This window comes from Dasypus novemcinctus, chromosome 21, assembly GCF_030445035.2.
Source record: "Dasypus novemcinctus isolate mDasNov1 chromosome 21, mDasNov1.1.hap2, whole genome shotgun sequence".
NCBI lineage: Eukaryota > Metazoa > Chordata > Mammalia > Cingulata > Dasypodidae > Dasypus > Dasypus novemcinctus.
The window spans coordinates 60,546,391-60,566,934 of record NC_080693.1 but is presented as its reverse complement, the minus strand read 5'-3'; the positions used below and the strand labels follow the sequence as shown (position 1 = coordinate 60,566,934).

At 40.5% G+C, this 20,544-nt stretch overlaps 3 protein-coding genes across 3 annotated transcripts; 1 reads left to right on the top strand and 2 right to left on the bottom strand.

The window, feature by feature from the left end:
* Window positions 1–848: 848 nt before the first annotated feature.
* On the bottom strand, window positions 849–1,379 carry LOC101430328 (keratin-associated protein 9-3-like). The gene has a single exon (XM_058284239.1). It carries the CDS (start codon window positions 1,377–1,379, stop codon window positions 849–851), a length of 531 nt encoding a protein of 176 aa, XP_058140222.1.
* Window positions 1,380–8,736: 7,357 nt separating this feature from the next.
* LOC131272957 (keratin-associated protein 9-7-like) lies at window positions 8,737–9,237 on the bottom strand. The gene has a single exon (XM_058284241.1). The coding sequence runs from the start codon at window positions 9,235–9,237 to the stop codon at window positions 8,737–8,739; it is 501 nt and encodes a 166-aa protein (XP_058140224.1).
* A 1,121-nt stretch (window positions 9,238–10,358) lies between these two features.
* Window positions 10,359–11,149, top strand: LOC105747402 (keratin-associated protein 9-7-like). Its single transcript, XM_023592626.2, has 2 exons — window positions 10,359–10,366; window positions 10,597–11,149. The coding sequence occupies exons 1-2, from the start codon at window positions 10,359–10,361 to the stop codon at window positions 11,147–11,149; spliced, it is 561 nt and encodes a 186-aa protein (XP_023448394.2).
* The last annotated feature ends 9,395 nt before the right edge of the window (window positions 11,150–20,544 follow it).

The following is a 20,544-nucleotide window of genomic DNA, read 5'->3' as shown; positions in this document are numbered from 1 at the left end:
AAGCCCTTTGGGCACAGCAGTATTACCTGAATATCCGCGGGATAGTACCTCCCTTTTTAAAAATGATGTTCAGTAGTGCATCTTGCTAACACTTGGTCTGCAGCATCATTTCTACTTACACTGAGGTGGAAGTGTAGGAGACCTCCACCAGAGCCAGAAGACCCAGTTCTGGACCTGAGTTTGTGCATTTCTACAGACATGACTTTGCACAAGTCAATTTTCAAATCTGAATGGAGAGGCAGTATTTACTGGGTTGTTTTTATGAGGCAGAGAATAGAAAATGCTTATGGGATATGTATATAAATCCCTATATCAGGAAGGCTGTACAACAAAAAGAAAACATGATATGGATGAATAATTGTATACAGTTTATTGAGAGACATGTAGGAAAGACTCCTTCCATCTAGAGAGGCAACTCAAACTGATCATAAAAAGAAGAGAGGAAGATGCAGGAATCATGGATATATTTTAAATAAAATGTGATTGTGAAGATTACGGATCAATTAAAGAAATCTATGAAAAGAGTTATGAGCACTTGTTTGCTTAAGTTACATGGAGATAGTAGTTGAATTGCTTGTCATCAGACTGAAAGCTGGGGACATTCAGTCATGGTGTGAATAAAAGAAGTAGAACATGATCCAGAAGATATAAGGGAGAAGCAAATAAGGATGAAATAGTCAGCATTCCGTCAAGGTGAATTCAGTAGCTTTTGTACATGCAGATGAATAACTCCATTTTGCTGACAGTATGCTGTATGTTAGTAAAGTCTAGGAAGTGATTTGTCCCAGGAGGGGCGAGTCAGTTGACAGTAGGTTGGTCTGTGCCCTTGGTGGTTTTTGGTGAGTTGATCAGCAGCAGGAAGGCTGACAGCAACTGGACACACAGCAAGGGCTGCTGCAGCAGCTGTGGCGGCAGCAGGTGGTTCTACAGCAGGTGGTCTGACAGCAGGAGGGGCGGCAGCAGGGCTGGCAGCAGCTGGATCCAAAGCTCTGGGGTTGGCAGCCAGGCAGGCAGCAGCATGTTGGGTGGTAGCAGGTTCTCCGGCAGTACACAGGGCCACTGCAAACTGGCTGGCAGCAGGTTGTGTAGCAGCAACTGGGGTGGCAGCAGCTGTACCTACCGCAAGTTTGGCCACAGGAGCTGGACCCACAGCAGGTGGGCTGGCAGCAGGGAGTGGTGCAACAGGAAGGGCGGCAGCAGCTGGTCACACAGGTTGGCTGGCAGCAGGTGGTCCTACAGCAGGTGGTCCGACAGCAGAGTGGGCGGCAGCAAGGCTGGCAGCAGCTGGACCCACAAGAACTGGAGCCATAGCAGGTGGGCTGGCAGCAGGTGGGCTGGCAGCAGGTGGGCTGGCAGCAGGGAGAGCAGCAGGAAGTCATGGTATCAGGTGGAGGGGGTTCCTTTTCAGAGGTGTTTCCCAGAATCTGGGGACTCCTTAAATCCAGTGTCTTTTATACCCTGGGCCCCCAATCTTTGACCAATCAGCAGGTCTTTTCCTTATTATTGACATGGTTTTCCGTAGATAATAGGCAAATTACCAAGGAAGATGTTTTTCCCCGAAGTATTATGAATTTTTCAAAGTATTTAATCATTTTCTTAATTGAGCTATGTATAGAAACTTCTCACAGTTATGAGAAAGGTGGTCATATCCTCAGCATCATTCCTGTCCCATCATCATCTGTCATGTGATAGTTCCTGGTGGCCTAGGGAGGCTCTTTACAGTTGTTGCTCCCCAGCTTGGTTCTTTTGGCTGTACGTAGATTGGCAAGTGCACCTCGGGGAGTGCATGATCTGATATGCTCCCAGTGACAAATTAGATCCCTGCCTGCGTCCAATTTTGTTCAACCACAGAAGACCGATTCCAGGCTATAACAGGCATTTATTTTCTCAAAGATATTTGGGTAGAGGATGTTTGGCATAATCTCTTCCACATGGCAAATCAAAAACAAAACAAGTGGCTAGAAGAAGAATTACCCTGGAATTCACAAAGTTTCAATTAACACCCTGGGGTTCTGCCATCCTTGTTTCCCCCAGGGCTCTGGGTTCCCCACAATGTGGGGCTTTGGTGATCATACTTGGACTGGTTCAGGCAACCCAGATGAGATTCCAGTCTAGTCCTGACCTGAGTCCTACCGCTCAGTAACCTCATGGGACTCACCCGCACCCCAACCTGCACTTTCATTTTCATGAATGAATGAGATTAGATCTTATATTTGAAGTTTCTTTGAAGTCTAACATATTTTTAACTCATATTTCCCAAAGATAAAACATCCATGTCTCTGTTATCAGGTTAATAAACAGAATTTAACCCTACTGTGTTCAATATACTATCACCCTCATCCCCAAGATAATCACTGTACTGACTTGGAAATTGCAAATAAGTTATGACAGTTTTTTACGTTGTTTTAAATGAAATAATGTAAAATTGACTTCTTTCTCACCGCAATAGTCTGAGATTTGTCTTTGTGCTCATCATATTTACCATCATTATTTGTTCACTCTATAGTCATTAGACCTGTGTGTTGTTTGCAGTTTAGGAGTATGAAAAATAGTGATGCTAGAACATTTACTGTGTAGATCTTTTGTTGAACATATATAAACATTTCTGATGTACTGGAATTGCACCACTTTGTCACAACATGCTTTTATATTGTCTTCTAAGAAGTCCATATCATCGTACATTACATTTTTTCATTCCTACTTTTTTTTATATTATAGATGCTATCCTTTAATATTCCATTCTCAAACTATTTCTGACATGTGAAAAAAATTCATTTTATATAAGAATTTTGTGTTCAAACTCCCTTATTTTGAATAGTGTGTCAATAGGTTACTCTGGAATTTCAGCCTGCACAAATGTCTCATCAACAAATCTGACAGTTTCATTCATTTCATTGTAGTGTCTTCATCTTTTAATTTTTCTTATCCCAGTCAACAGTTTTAGAGTTCTGGCTCTTAAAACAAATCTCTAGTACCATACAGTGGGTTGGCTTACTCGCAGGCATTTATTGGCTGATGATTTTTACCCTTGGGGAAGTGTAAAATCAGGCTTCAGCAAGACAAGGCTTCCTCCCCCATGACCGTGGCCTTCTGGGTCTGGCTGCCTGTGGTCCTTGGTCCTTGGCTTTTTGTTTCATACAATGCCCTTGGCCATGGCTTCTCTTTACTCTCCAGTTTCCTTTAACTTCTGTCTTCTTGCTTCTCCTGTGGCTTTTTCTCTGTGGCTTCTCTATAGTGTGTCCTGTAATAGGATAAGACCTATCCTGATTCAGTTGACCTCACCTAATTAAAGATAACCCCACAAAATTTGTTATTGACAGTGGGTTTATGCCCATAGGAATGGAATACTTTTAAGACATTTTAATACACATAACTCTAAATTATCACATAAACTCTTTTGCTTCCAGCATGATGTTGAACAGAATGATAGTATGGATAATTTAGCATTGTTCTTGGTATGACAGATAATTCCAACATTTTATATTGCAATACAATGTTGTCTGTTTTGTAGCCTTTTAAAATATCAGAAAAAGGGTACCTTTTTCTTTTTATTGCTTGTAATTTTTTAAAAATTAATAGATCACAAGGAACATTACATTAAAAAACATAAGGAAAAAAAAACATAAGAGGTTCCCATGTAACCCACTCCCCACCCCCCACCACATCATTTTTGTAAATTATATATTTTTGAAGATATATACATTACAAAAAAATTACATTAAAAAATATGAGGTTCCTGTAAACCCCCCATCCCCCACCCCACTCCTCCCACAGCAACAACCTCCCCCATCATTATGGCACACTCATCGCACTCGGTGAACATATTTTGGGGCACTGCTGCCCTACATAGAAAATAGTTTACCCTGTAGTTTGCACTCTCCCCTGGTACATTCAATGGGTTATGGCAGGATATATAAAGTCCAACCTCTGACCCTGCAATATCATTTAGGACAACTCAAAATCCCAAGAAAGCCCCCACATCACACCTCTTCTACCATCTCCCTGCCCTCAGCAACTACCATGGCCACTTTCTCCACCTCAATGCTACAATTTCTTCTAATACTCATCACAATAGTTTTATAGTAGAATATCAGTAAGTCCACTCTAGTTCATATTTTATTCCTCCATTCTGTGGACAAAAGTACTTTTTCTATCCCTAACTTTATAGGCATTTTTTCCTTCAAAATGTGATGATATTTGAAAATACATGTCCATACTTGTTGAAATAATCTCATGATTATTTTACTTTTTGCAGTAAATGTGATAAAAAGTTGGTTTAATGTTTAACTGTTAAATCAAACTTGGATTTCAGAATAATCAAACATGTTTATGATTTTATATATATGATCCTGGATTTGCTTTGCTTTATTATTTAAGTACTATGGTCTGATGATATCCCATGAATTTTGATATTCAGTGTTCTCATATTCTATTCTATTTATTTGCATTCATTTTTTATAACTCTCATTGTTGCGTCATCTAGGTCAGTACTTTTTTCTTTGGCTGCATTTCTTCTCTGATTTCCCCATTTATTGAGAATTCCAGTACGTGTTTATATCAAATCCTGAACTTGATTCTTTTTCATGTTTTCTTGTTTCATTTGCACATAAACTCCCTTGTATATTTTACCGAATTCATTTGTATTATTTTAAAATACCTTTCAAGAAGGAAGAAAGAATTTAAAAGAACCTCATATTTTTGTAAACAGGAAATTCGATGGGGTTACAAGGAAGAGTCAAAGACATGATTACCTCTGAAATAGCTCTAAGGATGAGTTAGAGGGAAATACTCCTTCCTTTCCCTTATGTGAAAAATGTAAAATTCACATCAGTGAGTCTACATAGTCTCTGTGCAGCATCAGAGGCACTTGTCAGATTTTACCTCTCAAGCCTTTATGTAAGGTACAGAGTGGAGGCTCTCACACTGGGTCATCTTAGATTATTTTTCTCCTCCAGAGAGAGTCTAAGAGTTATTGAAATGTGATGCTATTTGTCCACACACATCTCTGGTAAGTTATCTAATATTAGAATTCATAAGACTAAATGCCAGTAATCTCAGATCTCTTTTATAACAGTGGTGCAATTTGTACACTTGTGCACTGAATTGAGAATCACTCGAATTTATCCTCCTGTTCTTACTTTTTTCTTTCCTGTTGTCTAAATGAGTTAGCCTTGAATGTGGCAATATTCCCCTTTCTCTTGTGACTCAATTTGGTTTTGATGTTAATGTCTGTATTGATGTTTCTGAAGGCACATAAAATAAACTTGTAATGCTATTGAAGTGTTAGCTCAGTGTATAGCATTTTCTTTTAGACAGGTATATTAGAACAGCTCAAGGATTACTTTCTAAGTAATTGCTTTGGGGGAATTCCATGGAAAAACTAGTAACCAATAGTTGATCTTTGCTATTCCCTTTATAAAAGGCAAAAAGTCTGGTCCAATTTTCTGAAGTTAAATCATGATCATTTATACACAAATTTGTATTTTTCTGAAGAACGTTAATGAGGAATTGTCCTTGTCATTCAACTCAAACCATAGACAGAGGAAATTACGTCATGACCAGTAACAGCAACACAATTCATTGAAGGGTAACTGTGGGAAAAAGTGTTGTTGGAGGATCATTGCTTACAAGTCAATGATTCCAGATTACCAACTAATAAACAAACACATAAAATGTGAAAGCAAAGGCCACTTTCTAAGGACTTACCTTCTCCACTGAGTTTTACATTTAGAACATGAAAGTAAGAGTTGGGAAATATTGTGAGTTACCTGAATATATAATTAAACATGTGTGATGTATGATATCCCAGTTGGCTCTTTTTAAAAAATTAATTAATTAATTAATTTAAATTACTAGATCACAAGGAATCAGTTGGCTCTTAAATGACATGGCATAAAAAAACCCAGTGAACTCTTCCACTAACATCTTGGATAGGTCACAGTATGGCACTATAAAGGTGCTAATAAAACCACAAAGGAGAGAAAAAAGTTTGCCCTTTGAATGTGAATCTTAAAAATGTTATAAAAGAGAGTCAATTTATATAGCGTCACCTTATAGAAAAACAAGGCCTTCAAGATTAGCAGAGTTTACATTAGCCTGGTTGAAGATTTTGTAAAAAATGAATGTGTATTTCTTAACTAGGGTTGGGGCTAGTCACTCTTGGAAGTAGTTTAGGGTAAGGAGATGTACACATGGAAATGTTGATACAGTAGCAGTAGCTACAGCTTGTTTCACAGTATCTCTTGCTTGTCTTCCTTCCTTCCTTCTTGCTTCCTTCCTCCCTTGCTTCCTTCCAGTCTACCTTTTTTTCTCCCACTCACCTTCCCTCTGTCCCCACTTCCATCTATTAATATTTTTTCAACTCCTCCTCTCCTTCTCTTTCTCTTCATCTTCCTCCACTGTTTATTCCTTATTTTTTAAAAACTTGTATACATGACTTTGAATAGGAAAAACGGGTTGGAGTAAGTTCAATGGTGTGTGACTCGATCTGTATGGAGGAATAGTTGTATTCTGCATTATGTTTTGATTACCCACCCATGTATCTTCTATCTTGGTATATTCAGGTGGTCTTCCATCTACCAATATGTGTACCTCTCTTCCTAACAGCTCTTTTTAAGCAAGTGTAGGAAGTCGTGTGTCCTGTACATATCATGCTGAGAAAAACATTAAACCCATACATTTGGAGAGTTGACTTTAAAGACCCCAGTTCCCTCATTCCTCAAGAAGAATAATTCTGAACTCTGCATTTTACATTATCTGATAGCTTCCATTCAAGTTTAAACTTCAGCTGCACACTGTGATGCCCGGCTTGATAGTACAACTTTCCCTGTGCCATTTTCCCAATTCCTTAACAGTGCACTCTGCACTTCCTTAATAAAATTCTTTCACTTCAATCTCAGCATGGTACATGGGGGAAACCATACTATGGCATTACTTTAAGTCCCTTAGCTTTGATTTCCTCATCTCTAAAAGCAGGCTATTAATACCTACTTGCCAGCTTCTTCAAGAATTTGAGATAATCTATATAGAGCATCTAGTCCAATATGTAGTGAACAGAGGACAACCCAGAACATTTTAATTCTTCATCTTATTCACTCCATCCTTCATCAAGAATCAGCAGGTAGAAAGCACAGATACTTGGCTGTCCCTTCAAAACACATATTATTTTCTGGTGTCCTTCCCTCATATATGTACTGGTGGCTCATCAGAGGTACTTCTAAAGTCTCTAACCTTTATCTTACTCCAAAGCCAGTACCAGGCTTTACCCTAAAGAATGCTTCTGTAACATCTTCTCTTCAGGACTAAAACACCAGCCTTCTGTCTGTCATAAATCTGATGAATGCATAGTTTTTTCTACTTTTCCCCTCAAATATGTTTCCCATGCAAACACGAGCTTTTATTTTCCTCAGATACTTCCTTTTTACCTCCAGAAAACAGAGGTGGTGGTTTAGTTTCCTTAGACCTTCTAGTGAGTGTGAATTGATCAAAGTGACACATGCATGTTGTATTGTTTTTAGTGGCCAAGGTTTGTCCTTAATTACTTTTCTTAGTGATGCTTTGATTAATATAAATTGAATGAAAGTTGATAGAGAACAGTATCTTGTCTGGGATCAGCAGGGATTTATTTATTTCCTTTTATCCATCAACATGTGCTAGGATGACGGAGGCCACACTGAGTTTGCTTTTCATGAGACCAAGGAGCAGGTCCTTCTAGATGAGCATCCCTAAATCCACATAAAGTGGAGTCTCAGAATAAGTGATGCTGGTGAATGGCATCCGTGTGTGGAAGAGCCTGAGACAAACAACGCCACCCTGTGTTAGGGGATCCCTTACACATAGCTACTGATACCTTTCACATCATTGTTGCTCACTAAGGTGTTGGAAACCTATTTGGAAAGAGCTTTGTACATGGAAACATTGACTGATACACAAAAGTTATTATTTCTCTTGCTAAAATGGAATTCAGAAGTTCTTGTTCCTCTACTAGCCCTCGGTCTGCAGCACCATTTCTCCTTTCACTGAGGTGGAAGTGTAAGAGACCTCCACCAGAAACAGAAGATTCAGTTCTGGATCTGAGTCTGTGCATTTTTACCTACATGATTTAACACAAATCAATTTTCAAATCAGAAGGGAGAGGCAGTATGTACTGGGTGACTTTTATGAGGCAGTGAATATGTAATGCTTATGGGATATGTATATAAAGCCCTATGTCAGAAAGGCCATACAGCATAAGGGAAACATGACATGGATGACTGATATGGATGAATGGCAGAGAATTTATTTAGAAATGTGTAGATTAGACTACTTGCATCGAGAAAGGCAACTCAGAGTGATGATGAGAAGAAGAGAGAATGACACAGGAATCATGGGTATATTAAAAATAAAATATTTGTGAAGATAATGGATTACAGAAGCCGATGAAAAAAATTATGAGTACTTATTTGCTTAAGTTACTAGAGGTGGAGGTGAATTTCTTGACGTCAATGTGAAAGCTGAGGACATTCAGTCATGGCAGTAACACACAATCCAGAAGACATAAGGAAGAAATGAATCTGGGTGCAACAGTCCACAATTCATCAAGCTGATTCACAAGCTTTTAAACATGCAGATGAGTAACTCTATTTTGTTGAGAGCATGCTGAGTGTCAGTAAAGTCTAGAAAGAGATTTTGTCCAAGGAATGACGCGTCAGTTGATAGAGGGTTGGTCTGTGCACATGGTGGTTTTTGATGAGGTGATCAGCAGCAGGAAGGCTGACAGCAATTGGACACACAGCAAGGGCTGCTGCAGCAGCTGGGGCGGCAGCAGGTGGTTCTACAGCAGGTGGTCTGACAGCAGGAGGGGCGGCAGCAGGACTGGCAGCAGTTGGATCCAAAGCTCTGGGGTTGGCAGCCAGGCAGGCAGCAGCATGTTGGGTGGTAGCAGGTTCTCCTGCAGTACACGGGACCACTGCAAGCTGGCTGGCAGCAGGTTGTGTAGCAGCAACTGGGGCGGCAGCAGCTGGAGCCACCACAGGTTTGGCCACAGGAGCTGGACCCACAGTGGGTGGGCTGGCAGCAGGGAGTGGTGCAACAGGAAGGGCGGCAGCAGCTGGGCACACAGGTTGGCTGGCAGCGGGTGGTCCTACAGCAGGTGGTCTGACAGCATAGTGGGCAGCAGCAAGGCTGGCAGCAGCTGGACCCACAAGAACTGGACCCACAGCAGGTGGGCTGGCAGCAGGGAGAGCAGCAGGAGGTCATGGTGTCAGGGTGCAGGAGACTCCTGTTCAGAGGGGTTTCCCAGAATCTGATGGCTCCTTTCATTCTGCATCTTTTATACATTGGGCTCCAATATTTGGACCAATAGGCAGGTCTATTCCTTGTTGTTGTTGACATTGTTTTCTATAGATAAAGAGCAAATTATCAAGGAGGAAGTTTTTCCTAATGTTTTGCATCTGTTGAAATTAAGTGTTTAATTGTTTTCTTAATTAAGAGTGTTCATAGAATCTTTTTCAGACACAAGGAAGGAGGTCACCTCCTCAGCGTCATTCCTGTTCTGTTATCATCTGTCACGTGATAGTTCCCAATGGCCTGGGGAGGGTCCTAACAGTCGTCGCTGCCCAGCTTTGTTCCTTTGGCTGTAGTTAGATTGGCAAGTGCACCTGGGTATGCATGATGCTGATATGTTCTCAGGGACAAATTGCATCCCTGCCTGTGTCCAAGACTGTTCACCCTCAGAAGAAATGATTCAAGACTGCAGCAAGAATTTACCTTTCTCTGTGGCAAGTTACTCCACTAGTGAATCCCATTCTATGAAAGATATTTGGTCGAAGATGCTTGACATATGCCTTCCATTTGGCTACTTTTTGTCATCTGCTTTTAACAGAGGCAACAAAGTCCAGACCAATTTTTTGAAATGAATATTCACTCATTTCTATAAAAATATCATATTTATAATGGGAAAATGAATTAGGAATGTAGTTTTTACTCAGTTCAAATAATAGAAAGAGGAACTTATGGAAGACACTGCATTGGTGTGTAAGGTTTGTAACATTGATGACAGCACACTCTTATAAATGTACTAGTAACTATAGTCCATGGTTTAAATTAGGGCTCACTGTTTGTGCAGGGAGGTTCTACGGATTAAAAAAAAGTATTCTACTAACAGGTGGAGTTGGTACTGCAGAGGAAATAAATGCCTTTTTAAGCTTTGCATCAGGCTTCTGTGGGTGAACAAACTTGGATCTAGGGTGGGAACGTACCAGCATCATGCAAGCCCCCAGGTGCACTTGCCAATCTAAGTGCAGGCAAAGGAACAAAGCTGGGGAGCAATGACTGTAAGGAGCCTCCCCAGGGCAGCGGGAATTATCACGTGACAGATGATGACGGGGTAGGAATGATGCTGAGGATGTGACTGTCTGTCTCATAACTGAAAAAAAGTTTCTACACATATCTCAATTAAGAAAATGATTAAAAACTTACTTTGAAAAAATTCATAACACTTTGGTGGAAAACATCCTCCTTGATAATTTGCCCACTATCTATAGTAAACAATGTCAATAACAAGGAAAAGACTTGCTGATTGGTCAAATATTGGGGCCCAGTGTATAAAAGTCACAGAATTAGAGGAGTCATCAGATTCTGGGAAACACCTCTGAACAAGAACCCCCTTCAACCTGACACCATGACCTCCTGCTGCTCTCCCTGCTGCCAGCCCACCTGCTGTGGGTCCAGTTCTTGTGGGCCCAGCTGCTGCCAGCCTTGCTGCCGCCCACTCTGCTGTCAGACCACCTGCTGTAGGACCACCTGCTGCCAGCCAACCTGTGTGCCCAGCTGCTGCCGCCCTTCCTGTTGCACCACTCCCTGCTGCCAGCCCACCCACTGTGGGTCCAGCTCCTGTGGCCAAACCTGTGGTGGCTCCAGCTGCTGCCGCCCCAGTTGCTGCTACACAACCTGCTGCCAGCCAGCTTGCAGTGGCCCCGTGTACTGCAGGAGAACCTGCTACCACCCAACATGCTGCTGCCTGCCTGGCTGCCAACCCCAGAGCTTTGGATCCAACTGCTGCCTCCCCTCCTGCTGTCAGACCACCTGCTGTAGAACCACCTGCTGCCACCCCAGCTCCTGCAGTAGCCCTTGCTGTGTGCCCCAATGCTGTCAGCCTTCCTTCTGCTGATCACCCCAACCTACTGTCAATTGACCCACTCTTCCTGGGACAAAATCACTTCCTAGACTTTACTGATATCCAGCATGCTCTCAACAAAATGAAGTAATTTATCTGCATGTTTAAAAGTTTGTGCATCAGCTTGATGGAGTGCGGACTATTTTACCCTGATTCGCTTCTTCCTTATGTCTTCTGGATTGTGTGTTACTTCTTATATTCACAACATGACTGAATGTTCTCAGCTTTCACTCTGAAGTCAAGAAATTCACCCACTCTCTCCCAGTAACCTAAGCAAACAAGTGCTCATAACTCTTCTCAGAAATTTTTAAAATTGACGCATAATCGTCATAATCACATTTTATTTTTAACATACCTATGATCCTTGTGTCATGCTCTCTACTTTTTATGTTCACTTTGAGTTGCCTCCCTGGGGACAAGGAGATTACTTATATGTTTCTCAATAAATTCTCTAGTGTTATTCATCTATATCGTATTTCCCTTTTGTTGTACAGCCTTCCTGGTATAGGGATTTATATAGATATCTCAAAAGCATTACCTCTTCTTTGCCTCATAAAAACCACCCAGTAATTAATACCCCTCTCTTCAGAATTGAAAATTGACTCATGACATGTAAGTCATGTATGTAGAAATGCACAAACTCAGATCCAGAACTGGGTCTTCTGGCTCTGGTGGAGGTCTCTCACACTTCCATTCAGTGTAAGTTGAAATGGTGCTGCAGACTGAGCATTACAAGATGCGCTATTGAAACTCATCTTTATAAATGGAAATACAATCCCTTGAATATTCAGGTCATAGTGTGGTACAGAAACATCTTCACAGATCAGTTTCCCTCAATTCAGTGAACAGCAATGACGGCTTAATTCATCATTGGATATATTTATGAGATATCCCAAGACAGGGAGACTTTCCTCAACTACTACTCCTTCCAGGCACTGATGCAATTCATCATCTGAAATGTTTTGAGAATCCATATTATCCTAAGCACAGAGAGGGGATCCAAAGGGACTCTTCTTGGTCACGTGCAAATCAAATTCCTGTGTGACGAGCACATGTCAGCAGATAAAAGGTAAACCCCTACAAATCCTACTTAAGATATTGTGCTCCACCAACTTTAACTCAGTCATTATTTAGAAAATTAAGTAAGGACAAATCTCTAAGATTGAAATTAGTGCAATGGGCATGTATGATCCACAATCTGTACCACCAAAGAGAAAAGTATAACTTCGCTGTGTTTTAAGGTAAAATGAAAGCATCTGAGGAAAAGAAAAAAATCCTGTTTTAAGTGGAAACAAGTTTGTTGAAGAAAAGGGATAAAAACCTGTACATTCACCAGAGTTATGACAGACAGAAGGCTGGTGCTTTAAATGTGAAGATAAGATGCTTGAGAGTAACGCAAGGGTTTGAGACCTTGGTTCCTTCTTAAGAGCCAAAGATGTACCTGTGATGAGCTGCCAGTACATATATGAGGGAAGCAAACCTGACTCCAAAAGCATGTTTCTGGAACTTTGTGGAGACAGCCTCGAATCTGAACTTTTTACCTATTGATTCTCGGTGAGGCATGGCATGAATAAGATAAAGAATTAGAATGTTCTGGGTTCAATCAATTCAATGCTGCTGTTGTGTCCCTCTAATGTGCTTTTAATCTCATCCATTGGGTCTTTCATTCTCATATGGTATGCATCCAGTATGGACCATTTAGGGATCTCATGAATTCATGTCAAAATACATGCTCTGACCTTAGGATCTGGAAGACTGAAGGAACAAAGGCCTTCTCCCCTTGGTAGTGCATGCTTGGAGGGTTTGGCATTTTCTTCTGTGCCTCATCTCACCCTAAACTATATGCAAGAGAGTCTACCCCAGCCCCATTTAAGAAATACGCAGATATTTTTCACAAAATCCTCAAACAGGCTAGAGAAAACTTCTATTCTTGAAGCCATTGTTTTTCCATTGGGTGCCCCTGAATTAATTTTTTCAGTTCCCTTTTATATTGTTTTAAATATTACTACAAGAGAATGGCCAATAAAGAAACAAATCAGGAATGACAAATTATAATTTATTAATGGTAAATAACAGAATTATAATTTCTGGAATCAAAGGAGAAATTATTGTTCAGACTCAAATGCAGGAATCAGAGGAGGCTTCTCATAGCTAAATTTTATCTTTAAAGAATTGTGGGTTAGGATTGTCAGAAAGAAGTAAGGAAAGCCTTCCATTATGGAAATATTATGAGCAAAACTAGTATAAAAATAAGCCAAACAAACAAAAAAGGACTAGGAAAGAAAAAGAAGAAATTGAGAACCAAAAGTAAATATGACTGGCCAGAATAGAGGGATTTTTGGGTTGGGAACGTGCATTTTGAGACAAAAACTCGTTATATTTGAGTACAAATACGTGTACAAATATCAGTGTATATATACACAGATCCATATACACACAATGAGCTCTAAACAAAAGAACCAGAAAAACTGCAGAAAGTCTTGTTTTAAACCCTAAGCAATTGCATCACTAATTTGAATGTGGATTTGACTTCACAAAGCAAAGATATAAAATAAATATGTAAATAGATAGATGCTACACTCAGCTTTACCGAAACAACCGCATTTGTACATATCACAACTGACAGTGTCAGTGGAGGTAAATGTCACTAATTAGGAACCCTACTTATGAAATATTCTACACTTGATAAACTTACTTGATTTGGCTATACTTGGTAATTTAAGAAGGAATTTAACCTATTTTATAGGCTCACTTGTCCCGCCATATAATAAATGACTTCTTAGTTTATAATTTTAAGGATTTCAGAAACATTCTGGGTGGTATCACTGGATTTGTTTGACTCTAAAATAGGCCTTAGGGATTACCTAGTTCAACTGCCTTCTTCTGTGGGGAAAATGCTGTGGCCCTCAGATTCTGTTGCTTAGTGGTAGAATCAGGACTTGATTTCTAACCTTCTGTCCCAGGAAAATACCGACATCCATCATGAGGGTACTGTTGACATGTCTAGGAGGAAGCAGAGGATAGTGAAAGAAACATGAGATTGGAGTGCAAAGATCTAAGTTAAATTCTGCCACTCTCAATGAGATATTGGTCAAATAAGCTACTTCTTTCAGTGTCAGTGTTCTCATTTGAGAATGACTATTTATTTTGTTCAGACGTAGGCATAGACTTCATGTCAGGCATTGTTTTAAGAGATTATGATAAATAAATTAACAAAAATAAAAAAGATCATTCCCTTAGGGAGTTTGTATAAATATACATAAAAGCATACTAAATACAGAGTGACAAGGTCTGATATCCTGTTAAAGGGATTCATCTGGCTGCTGTGTTGCAAATGGACTGCAATGGGGCAAGAGTGGCAGCAGGGAGACTAGCGTGGGGCAATTGCAATTATCCAGTAGTAGTTGTGTGTGGCCTGGCCCCTGGTGGGAATGGAGGAAGCAGAGGTAGGTGGTTAAATTCCACACATATTTTGAATGTAAAGTCAACAAAGTTTCTGGAGGTATTCAATATGACTTGAAAAGTAAGGAAAATTGTCAAAGACTCCAAAGTTTGGAGCCTGAGTGACTGGAAAGATGCAGTTATCTTCACCAGGGAGGTGTAAGGTTCTGGGTGGATGTGGTTTGAAGGTATGACCTGGAGATCATTTTAGACACTCTAAAAAAATTAGAATGTGTATAAGGAGGTCAAGTGGATCTGTTAAGTAAGAAATTGGATATACAAATCTGGAGTTTGATCTGGCTGAAGATATCAACATAGGAATTGTCAGCATATAGATAGCAGAATCTATTTGTCTATTGCAATTGCATTGTGTAGCACTTTCAGAGGGACAGATAAGCCTTGTTAAAATGGCATTTTTCTCTTTATTTTTTTTCAACTGTCACATTAAAAAAATATAAGCGGTCCCCATATAACCCCCACCCTCCTCACCCCACTCTTCTCACATCAACAACCTCTTTCATCATCATGGGACATTCATTGCATTTGGTGAATACATTTTGGAGCACTGCTGCACCACATGGATAATGGTTTACATTGTAGTTGACACTCTCCCCCAGTCCACCCAGTGGGCCATGGCAGGACATACAATGTCCAGCATCTGTCCTGCAGTACCGCCCAGCACAACTCCACGTCCTGAAAATGCCCTCACATCATATCTCTTCTTCCATCTCCCTACTGTCAGGAGCTACCGTGGCCACTTTCTCCATATCAATGCTACAATTTCTTCCATTACTAATCACAATAGTTCCATAGTAGAATATCAGTAAGTCCACTCTAATCCATACTCTATTCCTCCATTCTGTGGACCCTGGGATGGTTATGTCCACTCTACCTCTATATCAAGTGGGGGCTTAGATTCCACATGGATGATGGCTGCAATTCTCCTACTTTCATTTATAGGCACTCTTGGCTCTCAGGTGTGGTGGTTGAACTTATTCACCTCCCTGTTCACTGGCTGGGGTAAGTCCAATAAACCACAGGGTAGGAATTACAAGTCTGCTGAGGTTCAGGGTCTGGCTGTCAAATGGACAGTCCAGAGATTCAGGTCTCATGAATATCCATTAACCCCAGCGCCAACTACAGGTCCAGTAAAAGTGATAGAAGAGGCATTTGTAGAAAGGTCACATCTGAGTCCGACTCCATCACACTCAGGAACATAGACTCCACAGAGGGCCAATTGACATGGCACTGAAATCCAGAGCCACCTGCCATGACCATTGAACCTGTGGGTCTCTGTAGCCCTCAGGAGAACCAGTACCTGGGGTTGTTTCTATACCACTCACTGATTGTTTTTCCTTGAGAATCCAAAAGTCTTGTGTTGAAAGAGTCAACGATAGTCTGCCTAGTTCAGTTATCCAACTGTAGTAACAGCTCCAGGGATCCTTCAGCTTTAGATATCATGAAATCCAACTACAACAGCAGAAATAATTTTAAATGACTAAAACACACTCTCTTCTGAATACTATATTTTACTAAAATGTAGATTCAAGCACAGATTACAGTTAATTTCAAATTATTTACAGTGGGTTTCCTGATGTCAGTTTCTAGTTCCTCCTTAAGAAGCTTGTAAAAATTTTATCCCATTATTCCTTTTAAAAAGTTGACTCTGTTTTGATCAAATAGATGTCTCTTTGTGTTTCCCGAGTCTCAATATCTGCGTCTCTGTCTTCCAAATTTTCTAGCCCCTACAAATCTGCATTGGGGAGTGTCTTTGACATATTATGGCCTTCACTCTTGTGAGAGTTAATGAGTACTAATACACATTTCTGGAATGGTTAAAAGGGGGAAATGTTGGGTTGTATAGATGTAGTAGATTTTTTTAAATCTGTAGAACTGCCCTACACAATCAGTGAACCGTAATTTCAACCATGGATTTTAGTTAATAGTACATTTGTAAAATCGTGCTGTCATCAATTTAACAAACGTTATACACCAATTCAAAGTGTTAATAATATGGTGACATATGGAAATCCTATATTTTATGCATGATTGTTCTGTACACCCACAACTTCTCTAACAAAGAAAAAGAAACAAAACAGACGAGCAGCAGGGCTTTGGGTGCAAAGATTACAGAAAAGCATAGCAGAGCTTCAGCATTTTGTGGAGCACCCTAAAGGGAAGGAAAGTCAGCTTAGTAATCCTGGGACTCAGTGTGGAAGAATGAACTTGGGCCCAATGCCAAGGCACACTAAGAAATCTTATATGTCATTTTTAAGTTTCACGTTCCATGGTGATTTTCTCTCTCTTGTTTTTGGATTCTAGAGCACCTTCACAGTACCCAAATTTTGACATATCCAAGATGTTAGTGTAAGCTTTTGTTGGACTTATTTATGCAATGACATTTAAAGCCAATTATGACATGACACATCACAGAATTCTAGTCATAATACCAATTAACTCAGAATTATTCCCACCTCTTACTTCCAAAGCCTAAAAGTAAAACCCAGGGGGGTAGTTCTGTCTTGAGGAAGTTGCCTTGGCCCTCAAGCTTTATGTGTTTATGTATCTGGTATCGTCAGTTTGTCATGTGTGATCCATTAAGCACATGTTCCCCAAGCTTCCCTTCAATGAATGTGCTGATGCTTACATGTCCTCATAAGTTCCTCTTTATTATTTGAGCTCAAGAATAAAGGCAATTCCTAAATTATTTTTCCACATGAAATATAATATTTTTATAGAAATGGCTATTAATTTCAAAAAATTGATCAGGACAATATTGACTATGTTCAAAGTAGAGAACAGAATTCTGCAAACTGGTTAAAAAGTTTTTTCCAAGGAATTCCTCCAAGGCGCACTAGTGCCCCAGTGTAAAAGAACAGTTGCTCCTTGAGCCCACTTATTGCAAAGGCATACAGACGTTAACATCAAAATCAAACTGAGTCACAGTTTTGTTTGCACGAGTAGGGAATCTTGCCACATTCACAGGCTAACTCATTCAGAGAACATGAAAGAAGAGTGTAAGAACAGGGGGATAAATTAAAATGATTCCCACTTCTGTGAACAAGTGTAGAAATTTTACCACTATTATAAAAGACAACTGAGATTATACATATTTAGTCTTATAAATTCTGACATTAAACAATTTGTCAGAGATGTGTGTGGACTAATTGAAGCACATTTCAATAACTTCTTAAACTCAATCTGGAGGTGAGAAATAATCTATGACTACCTCACCCAAGAGCCTCCACTCTGTTACTTACATGAAGGTTTAAGAGGTAAAATCTGACAAGTCCCTCATGATGCTTTGCAGAGACTGTGCAGACTCACTCTCAGGGATGCTATGTTTTTCACAGGTAAGAAAAGGAATGATTAATTAACTTGTACCCCTTAACTTCAGGGCTATTTCGGAGGTAATAATGTACTTGACTCTTCTTTGTAACCTCACTGAATTTCCTGTTTACAAAATACAAGTTTCTTTTAAATTCCTTCTTCCTCTTTGAAAATTGATTTAAAATAAGACATGAGATCACTGAAGTAAACAAGGGAGGTTCTGAGCAAATGAAAAAAATATATGGATAAGAATCAAGCTCAGTATTTGGTATAAACATGTTATAAAATCCATAACAGATGGGGAAATCCTAGAAGAAATGGACCCAAGGAATAAAGTACTGACTTAGATGACCCAACAATGAGGCATATAAAAAATGAACACATGTGAAAAATGAAATGATAATGAAAAAACTGAATACCAAAATTCATGGGACATAATCAGATCATATTTCTTAAATAATAAAGCAAATCATATTCAGCATCAAATACATATGATCAGAAACACAGAGGCGGGGCAAGATGGTGTCTGAGTAAGTACACCGTCATCATCTCTCTTACAAAAGACCGGCTGTGTGGTGATGGAGTCCTACCGGAGCAGGCTGTTTCGGGAACCTGCAGGGTGGGAGGTGTCTGGACATCGATCTGGAGAGACTGCAGCAGAATTGGTGTTTGCTCAAGGTAGAACTGCGAGTTTCTAACACTGAACACGGAAACTGTGGGAAGGTAAATCCCTCCTCACCTAGGGCTAAGAGCTGCAGCATTCACTAAGAACTGCCGGTCATGGGGCAGTTTCCAAGCCCCGTGTCCCCCAAATGCGTGAACCCCAAGCCTGTGTCCCGTGAATCCCCGTGGCCCACACTAAATACCCCGAGTCCACATTCTCCCAGGCCACTGTTTCCCGGGCCCAGCACCCCCAGAAATCCAGCATTCCCCTACCCCTCCAGACGCGGACTAACTCCGGAAGTGGGAGAATTTAGGTGGGAGGTACAGAGGGGCCAAGGAGTGCAGGTTCAATTTTCTGGACCCCCCTTTTTATTGAGTGTGGAGGAGATATTAGCTGACTTGGGGAGAGCCTAGGAATAGAGAAGAGGCAAATCTGGTGAGAGAGCCCAATTTACCAAACGCCCTGGGATAGGAAACTTGGTCTGGGAGAAGGTGGAGTCAGAAAATTAACCAGCCCCCTTGTAGCACACCTAAGGGAGAGGGACAGTAGAACATGCTTTACAGGCTTCCAATAGCATATTTAGGGTTCCTGGCAAGGGGTGGGTGCTCTCTCAAGAAATTAAGAGTCATTATTTTCTCAGGTGAGTTGATTCACCAGGGACCCATTTGAATTTCTTACAGGAGCCCTCATGCAGCCTTCCTGCTGCCTTGGGAGAGAAGGAAGTGAGGAAGGAAGTGAGGAAGGAGGAAAGGGGAAGGTCAGACTCCTAAGCAGTTTATTCAATTGCAAAGAGGATTCTTTGCCTGGGGTCTTGTCTGGTCTTTTCGGTTGGTCTGTTTTCTTGTTTTTAATGCCCCCTCCCCTTTTTAAAAAAATATTTATTTATTTATTTATTTATTTCTCTCAGCTTCCTCCCACCCCGGTTGTCTGTTCTGTGTCTATTTGCTGCGTGTTTTTGTCCGCTTCTGTTGTTGTCAACGGCCCCGGAATCTGTGTTTCTTTTTGTTGTGTCATCTTGTGTGTGTGGCACCATTCCTGGGAAGGCTGCACTTTCTTTTGCGCTGGGCGGCTCTCCTTACAGGGCGCATTCCTTGTGCTTGGGGATCCCCTACGCGGGGGATACCCCTTCGTGGCATGGCACTCCTTGCACGCATCAGCACTGCACATGGGCCAGCTCCACACGGGTCAAGGAGGCCCGTGGTTTGAACCGCGGACCTCCCATGTGGTAGACGGATGCCCTAACCACTGGGCCAAGTCGGCCACCTTAATTCCTTTTTATCCTCTCCACCACCCTTTTTTTTCTTTTTTTGTTTTCTTTTTTCTCCCTTCTCTGCTTTTTTTTTCTTCTCTCTTTCTTTTTCCTTTCCACCCCCCCCCCTTTTCTTCTTTTTTTATATTAGTGCTGCAGGCAACATTTCTTATTTGTTGTGCTTCCTCATCCTCAATTTTCTCTTTTCTGTGTGTACTGATTTTGGCTATCAGTGCTATCCTCTTTCCTTTACATCATTCTCTCCCTCATCATTTATTGTTTCTCTTACATTCCACCTCTCTCTGTTTAACCCCCAATTTTCCTGACTTTTTAAAAATCTCTAATACCTCTAATCTGTTTTCTATCATTTATTCACTATGTTATTGTCCTCTCTTTTCTTTTTTCCTCTCTCCTGACCACACTGACCTTTTAATTCATAGTATATTCCTCCCCATATTCAGTTTAATAGCTCATTATAGGTACTCCACTTTTTTATGGTTATAACTATACACAGCTTCCATGAGTTCTATATACATTCTCCTAGATCTCACATGGTTCTTCTGCTAACACTCACTATCAATACTATTGTTATATTTTTCTTTTCTTACCCCTTTTGCTTTCTCTGGACCTTATGTTTTCCTTTGAGGGAACTTAGCCAACAACAAGGAAATAGAATAAGAAGAAAAAAGTGTCAAAGAGAAGACT

Coding starts and splice junctions, on each gene's coding strand:
- LOC101430328 (XM_058284239.1), bottom strand. CDS start 1,379: ATGACTTCCTGCTGCTCTCCCTGCTGCCAGCCCACCTGCTGCCAGCCC.
- LOC131272957 (XM_058284241.1), bottom strand. CDS start 9,237: ATGACCTCCTGCTGCTCTCCCTGCTGCCAGCCCACCTGCTGTGGGTCC.